This window comes from Zonotrichia albicollis, chromosome 21 (assembly GCF_047830755.1).
Source record: "Zonotrichia albicollis isolate bZonAlb1 chromosome 21, bZonAlb1.hap1, whole genome shotgun sequence".
Classification (NCBI taxonomy): Eukaryota; Metazoa; Chordata; class Aves; order Passeriformes; family Passerellidae; genus Zonotrichia; species Zonotrichia albicollis.
In genome coordinates, this window is record NC_133839.1 from 4,503,222 (window position 1) to 4,523,433 (window position 20,212).

Consider the following 20,212-nt stretch of genomic DNA (forward strand, 5'->3'; position numbering starts at 1 on the left):
ACCTATGTGGTGTGGGGGAACATCATCCTCATCTTCCAGACAGGGAGCCCAGGCCTGGAGAAGCCAAATGCTGCCCAGAAGGTTGTACTGGGGCCATGCACTGCCACAGTTGGGCTGGGATTTATTCCAGTGCCCAGTCCAGGGGATTTGTGATCCTTAACATGTAGCTCAGCTGCAACAGGAACCCATCAACACAAATTCACATTGCCTGCAGTCACGGGATGGCTGGGAATCATTCACGAGGGCGCCTTCCAAAATTTGCTCTTCAGCAAATTTTCCCATATTACTTTGAAGGAAATGGAGTTGATTGCAATAGTAAATGTGTTTTTGATGTGGCAAAAAGCTAAGTGCTCCCAATATATCACTTTTCCCTTTCTGCTGACACATTCCTCGGTCCCCCTGAGTAAGGGAAGGAAAACAGGAGAGGCGGTTTGAAGAACATGTTGTGCCTTTGATTGACAAGAGGTTGTATAAATCAGTCAAAGGGAATCCTCCAGGCATTCCCTCTTGTGGGAAGATCCCACAGTGCTCCCTGGCCTTGATCGTTCTGTCTGCTGATGTTTGTGTACAGAATGTGTGGGTGGGAGACTGAGCTGGATCTGAACCTCCGAGAGGAACAGACATCAGCTCTTCTAATTGAAAGCAGCTTCCTCGGGAGGGGGATGACATGGGCTTCCAGTAACTAGACACAAATAGTGGCCGCATACTTTGGAGCACACACTAAGCTCCTGTGGATATCCCACTTGCTGTGTGGGGCTGAGGATCTGGATAAGCCCCAGTGAGTGGAGTTTGGAGCGCTGTGCGATGCTGTCACTCTTCAAAGCAAATACTTCAGTGTTTGGTAACACCCTGAAATGAGAAGGCTATCGATGTGTTCTTCCCTCTGCAGCTGTCAGGTGCTTTAGCTGCTGCTTTGCATCACTGGAGCAAACTGGAGGATGTTAGGGTATAGTCTGTTTCTCATAAGTGTGAATTCCTAGGAATAGCATTGATGAGAGATGATATTCTGTCTTCTAGGCCATTGGAACTTGTAGTTCTAGAAGTGTTGGTACTGAGGTAATCACATTTAGAAAAGATCTCTTAAGATCATTGAGTCCAACCATTAGCCTAATTCATTAATAGGGCTCTTTGGGCTGCTGCCACAGTCTAGGGATGACTTAAAAGCAGAGGTGTGAGAGACTCTTCCAGCAGATGATTCTCAGGCTTGGCAGATGTGATATGGCACTCAGTGGCTTGGCAGAATTGAAACAGGGATGGATTTACCACGTGTGTTGGAGCCTGGTGAGATGGTGGAGTCTGTAAGTGACAGGAGCTGTTTATCCAACCCAATTGTTTCCAGAGAAACCTAAAGAATTTTTTTTGTCATTAGCTAAGTTTACTGGCCAGTAGCAAGTGGAGAAGGCTCTTGTAGCCATTCATCTCTCTCAGACTTTTCCCACATTCTCAATTAGGCTGTTCCAAAGGAGCCTTTTACCCCAGGACCACTTTGAAGCACTTGTCTGGGTAGCAATGGATCAGCCTCAGCAGGGGAAGATTATCTAACCTGCTCAAACCAGGCCAGCCTGACAGCCCACGTGGCCTGAACACAGGCTCTTTATGCAATGCTCAGATTTTTGCTAATATTCTCCAGCAGAAGCAGAAAGTGCTAGGGTTCACACACGCACACAAATCAAACAAGGCATTTAAAAGTTATCAGAGATTTCCAGCCCACCTCAGCAGGGGTTTATTTTGGGTTAGAATCAAACTTTTGGGGAAGGTCTGGGTGATTTCTTAATGCAAGTTTTCACTCATTCATTAAGTGGCACTTTAAAAGCACCACCAAAAGTCAGGGCTTGTGTTTCTTTCAGCCACCTTTTTGGACCAACAGAGCAGGAGAAGAAGTAAGAATAAGAACAAAATCATATAAAAGTAATGAGACCTTTGTTCATGTCAAAGAGCCCTCTGACCATGTATACTGCAGATGTGGGTAAGATAAATTCCCTGGCTGAAGAGGTATTAAAATAAAAACCATGCTCCCAACACGAGACAGGCTGCTGAAAACGCAAGGAGGGAGAGTTGCGAAACGGTACATGTCGAATTGCTGGCCTGGATTTCAAATGCCAAAGATAGTTTATGTAAAGCCTTGCTCTGCTGTAAAATGTAACACTATCCACTGGCTAGCCTCAATGAAGCTTGGTCCCAGTTGTTTCAAAAAATAAATAAACTAAAAATCTTCTTCCAGCCCATTAAAGCTGATTTATGTTTTGCCTGTAAGATTCCTCTGTGCTGGATCTTGAAGGACTCAGATTTTAAAGGGGATTACCTCACTTTTAGCCAATCTGGTTTCTCATTTCCAGGCATCTCAGGCTCTCTTTGCAGTGCCCAGACTTTGCCTGCTGGGACCAAGAGGGCATTTCTATGCAGAATTATTGAGTGGGCATAGAATTTTGGATGGCTGCTAACTTTCTTTTTTCACTTCGGGGTTCTCGTTTTGATTTAATAATTAAATTGCTGATGGGAACAGCTTTACTGACAGCGCATCAGCACAAGGAATTCCATCTATTCCTATGGTAATGACAGTCAGAGAGTTCACCAAAGGGCTGTGAATCCAACAGGTACCTTTCAGATGCTCCAGGAGCCTCAGCTGTTAGTATCCTTCTAATGCAGTAGTAACCTTTTCCATGATGGACATTCCCTTTTTTTCTGCTTGCTGTGGAGGTGAAGACTATGGTCATTCATGCTTCATTTTTAAAGCAGCTTCACTGAGCAGTGTACTTTCAGGGTAATTCTGACCATTTCTTGCAACTTCATTTTCACATCTGACATACTGGTGGCACTGTGAGCTTCTCTGGTGTTTAGATTCTGGCTTTTTTTTTTCTTTAGCTTTTCATCCATAACAGGACTTGGGAATCATGTACTTCATTGAAAAGAGCAGTTTGCTTCCAATCTCACTGCTGCCTGCCACGGAAAGGCTGCAGGTGTAGGAAGGAAGAAGGTGATTCCACTTGCAGAACTGACTGGGGAAAGAGGAAATCAATTTGCTTAAGTTGGGTTCTAGAGGCAGGGCTTTCCTGGCTACACCTGGTTCCAAGTTTACAGGGCCATGTGTGGCTGCTCTGGGGTTACAGTAATATCAGGTTTAAATAAGGCAGTGCTGAACCATAGTGGAGGCAGCTCCACAGTGTCTGTGCTTGGAGCTGGGGTGCTCAGAAGGGATCCTCACCTGAACTCCAGTGGGAAGAGTCCTGGTCCATTTGGGTGGGAGCAGAGTTGTTCTAAATGCTGTCAAAGACCTGGTACCAAGTTCAGAGGAAGTTGTTGGCTGCCATCCTGCTGCTGTGAGTCTTTAGCTCCTGTTCACGTTTCAGTTTTTCTTACTGGGGTGGAAGACCTGGAAACTTAATTTTGAATAATCTCATAAGATTTAGAATCACAGTTATTGTGCATTGCTTTATCCTAGGAGTGCACCTGGGCTTTGTTTCCCCACTTCAAGCAGTCAGAACCCTTCCTTGCTGTCCTCTAGGTCAGTTTTGGTGTTTCTCTTTTTCCTGCTGCAGATGTGCCGTACCAAGGTGATCGACTTGAACGATGGTGTGTCCCAGTATGCCTGGTATCCCTGCACAGCCAACTTCCAGTACTCCCACATGACACAGACCATCTTCTGGCTCAAGGTAGGAAGTGCATACACCACTCAGAAGTTTCCTCTTTGATTGCCTCTATAAAAATTCTCCAGCAGGCAAAATATCATGGGCCAGCTTTCCCAGGGCCAAGCTGCTCCTTTCTGAAGTGTGTTTAGAGCAAAAGAGCAAAACAATGTTTTTGAGCACTGCCTAGAGAGTCAGTAGTGAAGTCCCCTCGTGTGTGACAAGGCTATTGAATTTCTGAGAGGGGTCAGCTTCAGGGCTGTTTGACTTGAGTTTATCTAGTTTGTGTAGGAGAGATTGGAAGAGATTTCTGTGTGACCTGGGATGGGATTTCTTCTTTTAAAAGTCCTGGACTGGCTCCTGGGGATTTTTAAAAGCCCACCACAGTTCTCCACCTCAGGCTTTGTGGGGTTTGTGTTTTCCCAGGCTTATTTTTCCCAGCCTATGGTGGCTGCAGCAGTCCTTGTTCACTTGGTCACAGATGGCACCTACTACCTGGACCAGAAGCAGGAGACCATTGGTGTGCAGCTGTTTGACACCAAAGAGCAAAGCCACGACCTTGGTAAGACTCTGTTGTATTAAACTCCCTCTTTCCTGCTTGCTTCATCTGGTGAAGCTCCCATTCACCAGTACTCCTGCTCAGTTTTTTTTTTTTCAGAATTAGACAAAAAAGGTGCTTGCTTAATGCTCCAAGCACTGAGTCTCACTGGAGTTTGTTGAAAATGATGTGTTATTTTATACAGACATTACTCCATAGCTGTTCGCTATCTGTTCAGAGGTGATTAGCTCTCTTCGGTCACTAAAATCAGCACTATCAATGCTTCACACCAGCACTGCCCTGGACAAACACTGGTGGTGCTGCAGGTGAACCCCTGGGAGCAGGGAGTGAGGGACCTGCTCCAAAAGCTTCTGTTTCACAGGGAGTGCTGGGTGATCTCCAGTCCTGCCTGCAGGGAGGTCTCCAGAGCCATTGAATGGCCAATACTTCACCCAGGTGAAGTGTTTCAGGTGGTGAAGGTCCAGCCCTGCCAGGCTCCTGGTGTGGCCTCCAGCAGATGTGCCTGACAGAGGCAGGACCTGCCAGCTCTGAAGCGCTGGCATGGACAGGTTTTGTCTCTGCCCTTGGCACAGGGCCCTAAACTGGGGACATTGTGCCTGGTGAATTGATCCAGGTTGCATTTAAGCTCCAGAACCCAGGAGCTCTCCCTAGATCCCAACTCTGTGTCAGGGTAGGACTTGCATAATCCCTTTCCAGATGTTCTCTGCCTTTTTTTTTTTTTTTTTATGAGGAGAAAGCTGGCCAGGTCACCTTGAGAGCAGTTTTTAAGGAAACAAAGCTCCCATCCCCCAGCTTTCTGTTTTATCATAGCATTTCGGTTTTAACAAGCTGAAACTCAAATGAGCTTCCCACCAGTGATGAGAAGAAGGGGCACAGAGTGACAGGTGTTGGATGAGCATCCAGGATAATGCAGAATTTTGTGGGGTGTGGAGGAGAACAAAGGAAATACGTGTGGTATCTATTGTCCAAGAACAAACTGAAATTTGCAGCAAGTTGTGCAGGTTGAGTCAGGATGGCTCCCAGTTTGCCAGAGCCCTTGGATTAATCTTACCCTCCTTTTGCAAAACAGTGGCACATAGCTCTATCCCTCTGAGAAATAAATGATGGAGACACGAGCATGCCAGCAGTACTTAATGTGACATTTTATAGGGACAGACAGGCAGGCTGGGAGAGAAAGAGAACAAGAAAGAGGAGCAAAGAGGAAACTGAGGGTTAGGTTTTGAAATCCTCAATGAAGTTGCAACATGAGTTTGGCATAGCTCAGCCTGATGTCTGGATGTCCTCCCAGCTGAAATGCTGCTTTCATCATGGAAAAGCCCCTTTGACCTTTCAGAAGAGGCTGCCTGGAGCAGAGGAGAGATGTAGGTGGGCTACCCAGCATCTCTCCCTCAGGCAGAGCCCCCCATTGCTGTTCTGTCTGACTTCTGACAGGGACATGAGGTCCTTTTCCTGGATATTGTGTTTCATGTGTTTGAATTGTCACCATGGCAAGCTGGAAGCTGCGGCTGAGATGCAAATGTTGGCATGCACTGGGGGCAGGACTGACTGAGACACTCAATGAGCCTTAAGCAGGAGCTCGTGGCAAACTGAAAGTACATCCAAAAGGAAACAGCAATAATTTAAATCTCAATCAGTCCCCAGTGTGCTGAAGACATTGCCATGAGCAAGGAATAGCCTATCCAGACATGCAGTTTCCTGCCTTGATCAGAGCAAACGGATTCACAGAAAATAATGTGAAGCTTCTCCTAAGTGCTGGTAGGAGATAGAGAGGGTGGGATGCCAAACAGCTCAGTGCTGTTGGTTCAGAGCCATCAGAGACACCAGGGTTCAGAATAGATGGGTTCAGAGCCACAGAAACAAAGGGGGGTACCCTGAGACAGCTCTGACTGCCCCCATGGGCACCTGTACCATCTTTGTGGGTATTTCAAGGCAATTAAGAAACCTTCAATTGTCCAGCCACTGTTTTCCTGTCAGATCAGAAGTGACCATAAGTGCAGTACAGCTCTGAGGGTCTGCTCTGTTGTGGACACCACCTGAGTGCAAGGAATGAAATAGAAGTGAATAAACAGCCTCATACCATAAGGTCTTGGCTTTCCATCAGAGAAGGCAGAAACTTCCAAGGAATTTGGGAACCCGGGATTTTGAGTATTAACTGCACCTGTTTGTAAGTGAGAAACGTGCACCGTTCCACAAGGAGCTGATATCAAAAGACTTCTGGGAGGCAAGTAGACAGGGAGGTTATTTCAGGGTCAGGTGAAGACCAAAACAAAAAGAGGTTTTCTTTTTTTATATTATTTTTTTTTATTACAGGAAGATTTTTTTTTAAGTAGAGGGTGGGAGATAGATGTTTAAAAAGCATGTCTTAATTCACAGGAAATCACTTTCTAAGGAGAAAAATGAAAGCCTTTTTATTCTTTCCCTTTTGAGTCAAGAAATCCGAACTGGGAAAAAAAAATAATAACAGAAATCCCTGAGCCAGTTAAACATGCAAATAGAATTGATTTTATTTTCAAATTTGTAAGTGTATCAGGGTAGCCAAGGGGCCTGGGCCAAAGCCATTGCTGGGGGAGCTCCAGTGAAGCAAATGGATCTGGAGCCAAGCTGATCCTCGGAGTGATGCCATGGAGCTGTGGAGGCAGAGCCTTGCAGGCAGCCAGCAGGCCATGAATCTCAATTAATGAATTTTGAGGGCAGCAGACAGCTGTCTGTCCTCTGCCTTCCCCTGAGATGGGTTTGGCCCATTTGAATTCAGGTTGCTTCTACCTGAAGGTGGGAATTTCTTCCCAGCTGTCATTGAGTGCCTTATCCACTGGACAAAAGGGACTCATGAGTCTCCTTGCCACTTCTCTGGTGTTTCTGTGCACCTCAACCTTGAGATGCTTTTATTTCCCCAAAACACAATTCTTTTCTCCTCGAGTGACATCACCTGCAAAATCCTCTGTGGCTCCATCACCCTAATTTCTATCTCCGTGACCAAATCTGCCTTTTCTTGCAAAGAACAAGATACCCTAAGGCTCCAAACTATTGAAGAAAAAAAATAAAATCTGGGCAAATTTAGTGGAAAACTCATACAAAAAAAAAAAAAAAAAAAAAAAAAAAGTTTTACCCTGAGTGCTAATGACATGCACAGCTCCAAACAAGCTGCTGGTGCACAAAGCCCCCCAGCCTGCCGACGCCGTTTGATCCTGCACATAAAGGCTCCAAGTGTCCTCCAGGACCTGTTTTACAATGGTGTGACTCTGCTTCCCCCGTGCTGGTTGCTCCTGATTTACCCGAGCACAATGGGAACGTAGCTGTGGTCTAAAGGAGCGGCTCCGCACTCGCTCAGAGAATGGCAGCCTTTCTTCAGCTGTCTGGAGGGATCTGCTTCTCTGCTAAGCTCTCTGCAGCCATTTGGGAAGCCCCTCCAGGCAGCTTACCATAACTTTTCAGCTCTATGGGGCCATTCCTCTGGGTGAAATGCCTCTGAAGTGCCCACGGCTTGGGGAAGCAATTGTGTTAAGCCTGACCCTTCCTCTGATCTTGTCTCTCCTCTGGCAGGTGTCCACGTCCTGAGCTGCAGGAACAATCCCCTGATTATCCCCGTCATCCATGACCTCAGTCACCCTTTTTATCACACCCAGGCTGTCCTCATTAGCTTCAGCTCCCAGTTTGTGGCCATCTCCGGGGTGGCCCTGCGTTCCTTCCACAACTTCGACCCCATCACCATCAGCAGCTGCCAGCAAGGACAGACCTACAGCCCTGCGGAGCAGAGGTGAGCGTGTCAGCCCTGCTTCCCCCTGCCTCACACCCACCACCCCCAGCGAGGGCCAGGGCTGGGGAGGAGGCAGGAGGGGCACAGCAGCTGAACCCTGCTGACCCCTTTGTGTCACGGGTAAAAAAACGGCAGTGTTCTCATTGATCAGGATGGATGGGACATTTAACCCGCACGGGATGCTGTTAGTGAATTATTTCCTCTTCCTTTCTCCTCCCTCCTTTATGCCAAGCCTGGAATTGGGGCCAGTTCGCTCTGCACACATTCCCCAGCCTGGTGTTGTGTTGGCCACTCACACAGCAAGCAGCTCAATCTGAACTCCCCTGTGCTGCCCCAGTGCCAGGGACCTTGCGGGGAAGGGACACAGAGTTATGCCTGTGCCCTGGAGGGGCCAGATCCTGCCGGCTGCTCAGCCCTGGCCATCAGCATCTGCTGTGCTTTCATGGCTGGGTGAGGCCCTCAGCACCTCTCTGGATCTGGCCCCCATTCTGAAAAGCTCTGTGGGACCCCCCAGGATGAAAGGTTTATGGCTACCGTTTTATTCTTGTTGTTATTACAGACACATCAATAGATCACCACCAACCCCTCTCAGTCTCTGCTTTACAGCATCCCACAGAGATTGTGACCTTTCATGGCCTCTGGTGCAGCAGCTTCATGGATCCTTTCAGCGAGGCACTGAAAAGGAGAGAATTTAGCAAAACCCCTGAAAGAATATTTTTTTTTCTTCCTTTGTGAATTCAAAGTTGTGAGCAGTTGTCATACCATAGAGGCAGCAATAGTAAAACAAGTTGCATATCCCAGCAAACCTCTGCTCAGCCTCCTAAGCAAGCTGTCAGGTTTTTTGATAATGCTCTGGCTTGTTTTTAGGATCTGCTTTTATTCCAGGAAAGGCGGGAGAGTGAGAAGGGGGAGAGGGAAGGGAAAATAAAATTTAAAAAAAAAGGAGTATATCTATAGCTAAATCAATCCAGTCAGTGTGTTCTGACCTAGATTCAAAGCGTCTGATCATTGTGTGCAATAGGTTGTATAAATTCAGAGGCCCAAAGACAGCAGGATCAAGTTTCAGATGAGGAGTCTGGTGGTGGAAGTGTGGCCAAATCCCAGCGCTGAAGCAGGACAGAAAAAGGGCAAGAAAGCCCCACTGGAAGGAGATGGTGAGAAGCAACAGGGAGCTCAGGGGGCCTGAGACATAGGGCCACATTCCACTGCCCTCTCAAGTTTTCAGTAGGAATTGAACCATTTGTTCACTTATTGAACTAGAAGTGCTCTGTGTTTAGAAAGTTATTTCCTTAATAAAAAATGCATCCCCCTCAGGCAAAGCTTCAGTGAGCCTCTGCAGCCCAGCAGCTCAACCTTCAGAAATCCCTTGAGGAAGAATCACCTGCTTTTGCCTTTTATGTTTCTTCTTGCTTTTTTGGCGTTATTTTGTTTTGGGGATGCATGGACCCCTCTCAGACCCCTGCTCTCCCAAACCCCCATCTGAGCCTCACTCATTCAAAATAATGTTTTAGGTCTTGCAGGTTCCAGCCCTGGATTGATCATAAAGTTTCCCGTGTCTGACAGGGAACTAGAAACTCTCCAAAGCAAAGCCCTGGTCCAAAGGCAATTGAAATCAGTGGGATTATTTCCACTGATGATAGTGCTTCAGTGGAGAGTCAGTCCCCAGTTTGCTTTGTGCTGGGATCATTTGGGGTGGCCAGATCTGTTTTCTTCTGGACAAAAAGCTCCAAGCAATTCAGGTACCCAAGGTGTAGAAAAAGTTGTGCATTAAGCTGTGCAACCAGGAAATGGGTGAAATCTTTGCTGTCACCTGCTGTCTTTTTATTTGGTTATTTTACCCAATCCAGGAAGAACAGAGAAATTTAAATTTTAAAAATTATTTCTTAACCAGCTCAAAGGCTGAACATGGGTTTTCTGCCTCCCTTTCTCACAGTCTGCCCATCATATTCCCTTGAGGTGCCAGTTCCACACTGCCCATCTTTCCCTGCTCTCTTTCTTCCCTGGTTTTATTTTCCTGATATGATTTTTAAGGTATTTATTGATTTTTTTTCAAAGGAACTTGCCTTTCTATGAGTGATCATCAATTTTAGCCCTTTCATTTTCCTTTGGTCAACATGGATATTTTGCCTGCTTTTTGACTTCTCTCCATAAGAGGTATTATTTCTCTCTTTCAAGGAGAATTATTTTGTTTGGAGAGGATTTATAGCCAGATACAGATATTTCTAGGCAAAGGTGCAGATTTTAAAATTATGAGGGAAAAGAAATATATTGTCCCTTAAAAGTTAACACGGTTTTTATTTTGAGGGTGAATGGATCCCTCCCATGGGTTAGCAACAACTTAATGACTGAAAGTAAAATATTCACTTAGTCTTCTTTCTTAAAATATGTATTATAGTTAATATTTTAGAGAAAAATGGGCTTAAACCTAAAGTCCAATTGAACTTTATAGGTACTTGTCCTCGGTCATCATTAGTTGTTTTGAAAATCCATTCCATCCTCCTGAAGACATTTATAGTTTGAAAATTCCTGCTCTGTCCTTTCTGGTTTTATTCATCCAGTTGTTTTTTTTCCTGCTGTCAGTGACTACAGACTCTTTTTTTGTTTTCAGCAGAAGTTTACCTCACTGCTGGAGACGTGCTGTAAAAATGACACTCTTTATTTCCACATTGTATCCTTAGAGCAGAGATATAATGGCCTGGTTAGTTCTTCTCTTGTGCTTTATAGCTGGAATTATTATACTTTTACTATTTCCTGTGTAGCCTCATGCAGTGGACGGTGAAATTGGGTGTGCAGAAGCAGAGGTGTAATTTCCCACCCTGCAGTCGCTCGAGTGGCAAGAAGACCTGATGTGCTGTGGCTGCCTTTGGCAGTGGTTCCTCAAAAATCAGGTTTTTGTCTTTGTCACTGGGTAGGAAGCATCAGATGTGGGTCACCCATCCCTGGCAAAGCAGTTTGTGGGAAGTGCTGCTTTTCCTTGGTGGCACTTCCCTGCCATGGTCACCAGACCTGTCCCTTCCACCACCCCTCCTGCTGCCACTGTTCCTCTCCTGCAAACTGCTGGCAGGAAAACCCAATTCACCCAATCCAGAATTGGGGGAACTCTGTCAGAACTGTGCATTTCTGGAGTTTCCATCTTTCTAATCCACCATTGCCTCTGTGTTCATACTGCAGACAGGTCCCCCCTGTCTGCCCACAGCTCTCCAGTCTTGCCTCACATTGCCACCACCCCGTGCTCTCTAAGGAGTGTAGCAAAAACATTTTCCTTTGCTTTCTTTGGTTAAACCTTGGCACAGCCTCACTGCTACAGCTTCAAAATTGCTTCTGCAGGGGAGATTTTGGGTTTTCTTCCCTCTGTAAGTGTGCATATCTGGGTATTTGACACTGTAGACCAAGACCCACCCCTGGCCACCACACCATCACCTGCTTTGGCCTCTGTGGAGAGGTTCCCTTGGAGCTGCACCTTTTGCTGCCCCAAACAAGCCCCAGGGATTCATAGCCCACTCCAGCTCTTCCCTTTGTCTTGTTCTCGACTGCTGTCAGCTTCCCCAACAAGAAATGATGAAGATAAATCTTCAGCAGCAGAACAAATGCAACCACTCTTTACAACTCTGGTTATTTTTATTTTTTTTTTCCCTTTTCATAAGGAGGAAAAAAGGGTTTCCTCGTCTCTTTTTGTTGTGAATTAATGCAGCTTTCTCTTTCCCGGTTCGGCCGCCTTTCCCCTGCCCTGCATTCTGTCATTAAGCACAATCTCTGTCAGCTTGCTTCGGGTGAAATTAATGAATTTCTCACAGAACTGTTAATCATAGAAGCTTTGGTCCGTGACATGTGTTATAATTCAATGGGTTTTTAACCTTCGCCCCGTTTTGGTAATTGGCAAACGGCATCATTTGGCTTTTATTAAAGTGGAAGGCAATGCGTTTTCTTTGTTTGCCTGGACAGACTCTGGCAGGGAGACCTGTGGGGCTGCTGACGCCCAGGGACACGGTCCCACTTCCAAGCTGGCAGGGTGATGGGGCTTTGAGAGCTTTATCAGTTCAATATGGACCCCCCTGGCAGGAGCAGCTCACACCACGGGGTGCAGGCAGGCTGGAGGCAGAGCCCAGCCCAAGGAGAATTTGCCCTGCCAGTGATGGGGACAGTGAGGGGGACGTGCTGGCTCGTGCCTCTCCTTTCTCTTGGGCTTACCTTGGGCTGGAGCAAAGGTTTTCTGTAAACCTCTGGGTTTAGCTTTATTTTGACCCTTTCAGCAAGGATTTTCTGTAAACTTCTGGGTTTGGCTTCATTTTGACCCATTCAGTTTGAAACAGGGGTTTGCTGGGATTGCTGTCAGAGGCAAACCCAGGAGTACTGGGGTGATATCACTGAAGGGACCATAGGTGACACCATTCGTGTTGTCGCTCTCATGGATCAGGTTTGAAGGCAAACACCTTTTTAAGAAAGGTCCTGATCCTTCTTCCAATCAGCACAGGTTCACCAGTCCCCATCCAGCCCCATGGATTTGGGCAGATACTCAAGATTTTGTGTTCATACAAGGAAACAATGTGATTTAGCTGAAGACAACAAAGTCATTGCTACCTTATTTATTTGTTTGTTTGTTTGTTTGTTTATTTATTTTTAATTTCTGCAACAAGAAATATGGCCAGCAGCCCCTGCATATGTAGAGAGAAAGAACCTGCTCTTGCCTTAAGAGTAAACTCTAGAGAGGAGAACACAAACCCATTGTAAGGATAATTATGTTAGAAAAAACCCTCAGAAGGCTGCATGTGTGTGAGCTGTGTGGATGGTAGCATAGGACAAAACCAAATTGCACTTCAGATCTGCAGCCCAGGCTGGTCCAGAATGTGGAAAGGAGAGTTTTTTGCTCTGTCCAAGAGATAATGTTGTAAATGTGCCCACCATGAGCTTTTAGGCTCACCTGAGCTTAGATACGTGTCAGAACCATCACGAAGGAAACAAATAATTAAGGCACCATGTTAAGATGGGTTCTTGGAGAAGTGCTTGACCTCGGGGTTAGGAAAAGAAAGTTTGGCTGCTGCAAGCTTTACAAAAGAGGAAGTCCTGGATTGTTTTTATGTGAGGAAGGAAGCTCCACTTAATTATTATAATTTTCTATAAACATGTTAAAATACAAATGTTTCGAGGATTGTGTCACTAAAGCTCCAATTTAGCAAAGCCCTGAGCTATTTGCTTACATCCCCCTGTAGTCAAATCTATCAGTGGGACTTAACTGTGCTTTTGAAGTTAAGCACATATTTAAGTGCCTTGCTGAACTGGGGCCAATATTGGCACAGAGAAACACAGATTTAGAGCCTAATGACTGAGCTCGTTTAGATTTGGGATGGGCAGAATGGATTTGAATCAAGTAAGAACTGGCTCAGAACTTCAGCCTTCATGTGGAAGCTAACTCAGTCCAGGGCTTTTTGCATCACTGAAACAGCCTTCCTTGATCTGTTTTGAACATGCAATGGAATGTGTGCAAGAAATCCTCTGCTCCTTGCACTCACCTCAGTGTGAAGATGTTGTTTTAGAAAATCGTGCACTGCCAGGGCAAGAAGAGGAGCAAGTGAATCCTGAAGGGGACCTAGTAAAATAAACACACGTCAGGGAATGTCCCAGGCACCAACACTTGTTCAAGTAAATCCTCAGCATGGTCCTTGGGTCCTTTGTGTGGCTTTGCTCCAGACTACTCTGTACTTTGGTAAGGATTTTTGGGAGTTAGGATAGACCAGAGATGATTTTAAATTGGCAGTTTTGATGAAGTCACATGATTTTGACTTCAAGAAAACGGGATAAACTGTCCTATACCAGGAGTCAACATGAGTTAAAGCTGAAGCAATTTCATTCCCAGATGCCATTATATTGTTTCTTTCCTGAGGAATGCACATTTTCTGGAACATGTGATGATTGACCACTGCTAAATGGCAGTACCCATGCAAGAGCTTCTGTAATCCACAAATGGATGTGATGGGCTCTTTGTCTAAACTTCCTACTTGGAGATATTAATTTCTCCTTCCTAATTCTGCATTTGCAGAACTCAATTCAGGATCATGACTTCAAAATTCATTGGGATTTACGGCTGACAGTAGCTGATACCAAATTGGAACCAGTAGCTAGAGAACCAGAAATATTTAAATTAGAAACATTTGGTGGCAGTGGTTGTTTTTTTACAAAAAGTGAATGGTTGTATTGTTTGTCACTGAAGTCATTCATATAGAGTTACAGACAGAGAGAGCTGCCCAGATGATCTGCTAACCAAGGCATAATCTGGAGCCTGGAGGGGGTGGCTAAAAATGTTCCCTGGCCATTTCAGAAGACCACAAGGGGACTTGTAAACAGAAAGAAGAACATCACAATAAGTGTTTCTTAATGCCTTTGTCTGTGGCATTTCAGTTCTGCAGGACTTCTAAGCCCAGGCTTGCTCATCTGGTGTCCTGATCTGAACTCCAGAAACCAGATTATTTTTCTCCTTTACATTGATGGAAATGAAAAGCGATGCCACTGGCTGTGGTGACGTTGCTTCAGATTTCCCTCTGTGCAAATTACAAGGGTTTTCTTGGGCTCATCCTTCCCTCTGAAGCCATTCAAGTCTGAATTCAGTGCTCCACTAATTCACATAAGTAGTAGATTAAATAAGTCTGCTTTTTTTTTTTTTTATTTATTTTTCCAACTTTGAAGAAGGCTTTCAGATTCTGGGGCAGTTTTGCAACGGGCAGTCGAGGTTTGCAGTATGTGCTTTTGAGAGTGGCTTGGCATCCGTGCTCTTTTTTTTCTCCCCAGTGAGTCAACTTCCTCAGCACTGCAGCCCTGGCACAGGAGACACTCGTGCTGCTGCCTCACCATCTGAGAAATGGAGGGGAGCAAAGTGAGAGTTGGCTCTCATGGGCCGGTCTAACTGGGATGTGTAACAGGGAGGGTTCCACAAAACATCATTTACACTCTCACTCAACGTCCAGCATCAGACGTTATCACTGATGTCAGCTGAGAACTTACTCAAACAGCCGGACCATGAGGTTGGTAGGGCTAGGGAGAGGTTGGTAAGGTCCTGCTCTGCTTGAGGACCTGCAGGGTGTGAGGCTCATGGTGTGTAAGGAGTGTGTAAAGCCTGTGGTTCACACCTGTGGGTGATCTGTGTTGGGCATTTGCCAGGCAATAGCACCTGTTCTCCTCACCTTGTTTCTGAGGTGATGGCCACCTGGGCACAGGGATGTGCTGCTCACTTGTTCTGCTTCTGCTCCATCCACAGCCCTGTCAATCCTTACAGGGCGAAATCCATGGCAGTTTAAATCTGTCCCCCAGGCTGTGAGATGCAGTGACTGGAAAACATGTGAAGTCCTTGGTTAGTGGGTGGGGATCCTCCTGAAAGCAGGATCACCCTGGACAGGCCAGCTCTGGCACAGGATCATCCATCCTGCAGAGGTGATGAGCATCACAGCTGTGCTGATAGCCAGGGGTCTGTTGCATACAAGGGTATGGAATTGGCCAACACAGGGGTGGAATTCTCCTTCCTCAGCTCTGTCAGCAGCAATGCTTTGTGCACCACGAGGAAATAAAATATTTCTGAATGTGGAAATTGTTTATAGCTCATCACACTCCAGGGAAGGGCCAACACTGAACAAGCAACCTTAAATTACAAGCAGTGGGCACTTTCCATATAGCACTAGTTGGGGACAGAGCAATGAGTTGTGCAGATACATAAATACTGTCATTTAATCTGATCTAGAGCTCAGTAGAGACATGTGCAGATGTGCTTCTCTATCAGTAACATGGGGATAACAATACCAGCCCAGGTGTCTCGCAGGGGTGTCACAAAAATTAATTAGATAATGTCTGCACAGTGCTTTGAACACAGCAAAACACCACATACATGCTAAGTCAGGGCCTACTAAGCTGAGCAGGGCTTTAGTGTCTGTTAACCCTTTTTTCTAGTATACAGGAATAACTGCTTGTCATCTATTTCAAAATACGTATATTGATACATTGCTTTCCCTTCTTTCTATAATTTTCTCTTTCAGGTTCTTCCCTAAACAAGCAGATGGTGAAATAAGTTAACGTTTTCCCTCCCCAGAACTAATTTAACTATATTAAAATTAAATTAATTATTAATTTCATCAGAGAAATATTACCTTGTAGGGGTCCTTATCCCAGAAATTTCATCTCTATTCCAGAAACACTTTGCACATAGAATAATGGAATGGTTTGTGTTGAAGGGACTTTTAAAGCTCATCTGCAGTAAACACAGACATCTTTAGATCTGATTGCTCAGAGCCCTGTCCAACCTGGCCATGAATTTTTCCAGGGATGGAGCATCTCTGGGCAACCTGTGTCAGTGTTTTACCAGCCTCATTGTAAAAATATTTCTTCCCTCTCTCTAAGCTAAATCTCCCCTCATGCTTTATGATCCTCAACATTTTCATTGCTGTTTTGTTGAGGGACTACCCCATACTCACATTTGAAGATGTGCTATAATGACTCAGGTCATCAGAGGTGGGGAAAGATTTTGTGTCAATCAGACATCTCTGTCTGTATAAAAATTAAACAAAAATTCCTTTTTGCAAGTTGTGCTAAATGTCACAATAATTTTCCAGAGGGAGAACAAACAGTTTCCATGGGGGAAAGATTTTATGGATGGCAGGAGAGCAACTGGAGAGATCTGAAATGACAGCATGCTGCTGAGCTTGATAAGAGCTTATCAACACAGCTACACAGTTGATGTTTGGTGTTCCTCATGAAGTGGAATAAAATGAATGTGATGATTTCAATCGAGCTTCTCCAAGATAAGAGTGTCTATCACAGAAAACCCCCCTCACATGTGCCCACTTATCACTGCCAATATCAGCACTCATGGATTCAGCAGATTTAAAATTCGATGGGGCATGAGGACTGCTCTTGGAGGGAGTGTTTTTACAGGAGAGATGGATGGATGGATGGATGGATGGATGGATGGATGGATGGATGGATGGATGGATGGATGGAGAAATGAACATTAATACAGAAGTAGGGAGGTCATAGTGCAGTGGAATATTGCAGTACAGAAGATACTTCTGCAGAATTGGCAGGCTCTTCCCTTTAGCTACAAAACCTTTAATTTGCTGTCATTGTCACCACTGTGCCCACTGTCCTTCAAGACATGTACCAAGAGGCTGTGGAACCCTTTCCTGAGCTGAGCTCAGAACTCTCTGACCAAAGTCTGTCAGTCAGTCACTGCTCTTGTGGAATGGATTGAAATAACCAAATAACAACTCCAGCACTCCTTGTCTCCCTCCCAGCTGTGTCCACTACTCCTGTGAAGCCACCGACTGCCAGCGGCTGGAGATCGAGAACGCGCTGCTCAACTGCACCGGCGGCAGCGGCCGGGACAGCGGCGCCCAGTGCAACGTCAGCTGCAGGGCTGGCTACATCCTGCACATCCACAGGGATGATGATCTCGTCAAGAGCCAGGTTTGTCCTGCCAGGGCATTCATTTTGTGATGCACAAAACCAGGATAAGCAAACAGCTGTGGAGAAATTGAGGGATAACCCAGGGTAGACACTAAAATCTCAGCCCAGCCTTGAGATAAGCTCTTGTCCAAATTCTTGTCATCAGAACAGGAGCCCTTTGACTCTGTAGGAAAAGTTTCTGGCAATGAGCAAAGCTCAGACATTCCCTGAATTTAGAAATTTTCAAACCAAAATGTTTGAGTTCAGTCCTTGTTTGATCTCACTGGCACTACTCAGCCAAACCATTTGGTTTCATTGAGTAGAGAGCGTAGAGGGGTTGGTGTTTTGGGAGTAGGATGCTCGTGTTTTTGCACAATGAATTTCTGGGTAAAATACCTAATTTTGAGTCCTTGGATTGAGTCTAACAACATATTAACTCCTTTGCAGCGTTTCAGTCCATCTGTTCCCAACCCTGACATGTACAGCATGGAGGGCACAGAAGCACCCAGACCTTTTTCCTTCCAGACAAATGACCAAAAAACTCCCCCAATAGGGCGGGAAATGCTCCCCATCCTCAATAATCCAGCCCTATAAAAGCAATACATCTTCATGCAGTGAAGGGGATATTGAGGAAAACTAGCAATTTGTTTAAAGATCAAAAAAAAATGCAAGTGCTTTGTGCTGGGGGAAGTGGATTAGGTGCATGTGCAGCATGGCCCTGGGAGCAGGATGCTGGGGACAGGGGATGCAGGGCTGACACCCCACTTTGTGCATACATCTCTACCACTGCCACATCCTCTGAGTGAGACATGGGGGTGGTTTCCCCCATCAGCACCTTCTCTCCCTGGTTGTGGGGGCAGCACTCACATCTGGGGCAGCCTCACATCTGGGCCAGGGGCTGGGGCAGCCACACTCAGCAGCCTGTCTGTGTTTGTGAAATACTGTGTTCCTCATAAGCTCACAGAGGGGGGAGACAGAGTGGAGGGGAATGAGTCAACCCTTTCAACTCAATTACAAAACAAATACAGGACCCCGCGAGCTGGGGCCTCTTCCATCCTAATTGGCATCAGCACCAGAACCCCAGCTCCAGCTGAGCATTTTTACAGAACAGAAAACCAGTTCTTGAAACGAGCCTGAATGGCTGAACCAGGAAATTGTTGGAAGGGATCTGTACATGGGGCACATGAAGCACACAGGGATCACAAACCAAATAAAACAGCCTGAGCGTGCTTCACCAGCCCTGTGTTGTTTGAATGCAAGCATTACCTTTGGGGGAGACTTAGCCAGCTGGGCATGGTTTTGCTGGGAGAAGTTTGGTTTCAGAGCCTTGATCAGACTCATATGACAGGAGCAGAGGATTTTAGCACCCCTCACTAATGTGATTCACTGCCTATTACAACACGCTTCCTCTCACCCTGCTCTGCTCTTGCACTTCGTTGTCTTTTCCACCAATAAAACCCCCTGAGGCCAGTGGCTTTGTTTTGCTCAGTGCTGTGCATTTACTGCTCAAATCAGGGAAGGAGTGGAGCATCTTAAAGATACCCATGACCAGCTAAGCACATTAAACACGTGTTTTTAAAGTTCTGTTAGTGTGCTTCAGAGATCCTCTGGAAAGGAACAGACAGTTTCTTTCACTATCATCTTGTTTTATTTCTTTGTGTCAGGTGCTTCAAAACAGAACTTGTGGAACATGTAGGTAAGAAATGAATTATCTGAGAAATTCCAGAATCCATGGTCTGGATTTCTCACATCACAAGGCATTGTGCTTCTTCCTTATTTGCTTCCCAGCTTCAGTTCCTCTTCCAGCCACAAGCATTTGGGGGTGACAAAGGGCACATGGGTGGTTGTCCATGGCCAGAGGGACTTTCTGTCATGGCTTGCACGAAGCTGTTCCTTGTTTCATTTTTGTCATTTAATTGGTTATTTAACTTGTTTGACTAATTGGAGGGTATAGAGATACACTTTTTCTCATTTAACTGTCAGTGTGTGGGGCTGCCTGAGGAAGAGGAGGAAGGAAGCAGCTTTGCACATCTTGATGTTTCACACTCATGGGTAGGAAGGAGGTTGGGTTGAGGTGCAATGTCTCAAAGAGCAGACTGGCCATCAGTGGCCCATGACCACTGCATGGTGGTGAAGGTGATCCCCAGACCAGTGGAAACACCTTTGTTTGGCATCTGAACCATATTTGTCTTCCTTTTTCATTGAAAGACAGAAAAAAAAATGGCAAAGAGAGCAACAAAAAGTGGCATTTTCAAAAGCACCTCGGTGATGTAGGGGCACAAGTCACATTTCAAATCAATCTTTTACATCTAAAGGGTCTTTGAAAATTCTTCTTAACAGTTTCTGCGCTTTCTAGAGTCTGTGTCTTCTGAAGCCACCATTTTAATCAGTTTTAGGGCAAAACATTCATTCATTCCCTCTCTGAGAAACTCCCATTCCCAAATTCTGTTAAAACCCTGTAAAATCACCAAACCCTAAAACTCGTCAGCACTCAGTGCAGCAGAAACTCTTTGCTGCCTGAAAAGAAAAAGAAAGTGGAGCTGTTTACAGACTCTTGGGCTCTCTCTCATCCTCATTTAGGGACTTCAACAACAACAACAAAGGGCTTTGCATAGTGATGGAGCAAAATCCTTCATGTATCTTTCTCACAAAGAAGATCTTGGGGATGTTTTCATTCTCCCTCCCTGATTTCTTCCCACCCCCCTTTGACAACTCCATCGCTCTTTCTTGTCTTCTTCCTCTTTTCCCCCTTTGTCTTTCAGTGCTTCCCTCCCCCTTGTCCTTCACTGAAAGCCCTGCTCATTCAGTGACTTGTTGTCATCTCTCCTTGAAGCTACCACCACTGCTGCTCTGGTC

General features: G+C 45.6%; 1 protein-coding gene across 1 annotated transcript in view; it reads left to right on the forward strand.

Annotated features, from left to right (window-relative positions):
* PAPPA (pappalysin 1) overlaps nucleotides 1–20,212 on the forward strand; it is a 180,560-nt gene that overhangs the window by 119,336 nt on the left and 41,012 nt on the right. The window contains exons 11-14 of the mRNA XM_005493856.4: nucleotides 3,537–3,650; nucleotides 4,050–4,185; nucleotides 7,723–7,936; nucleotides 17,206–17,377. Coding sequence (XP_005493913.2) covers nucleotides 3,537–3,650; nucleotides 4,050–4,185; nucleotides 7,723–7,936; nucleotides 17,206–17,377 — 636 coding nt within the window. The remainder of the gene's footprint in view (nucleotides 1–3,536; nucleotides 3,651–4,049; nucleotides 4,186–7,722; nucleotides 7,937–17,205; nucleotides 17,378–20,212) is intronic.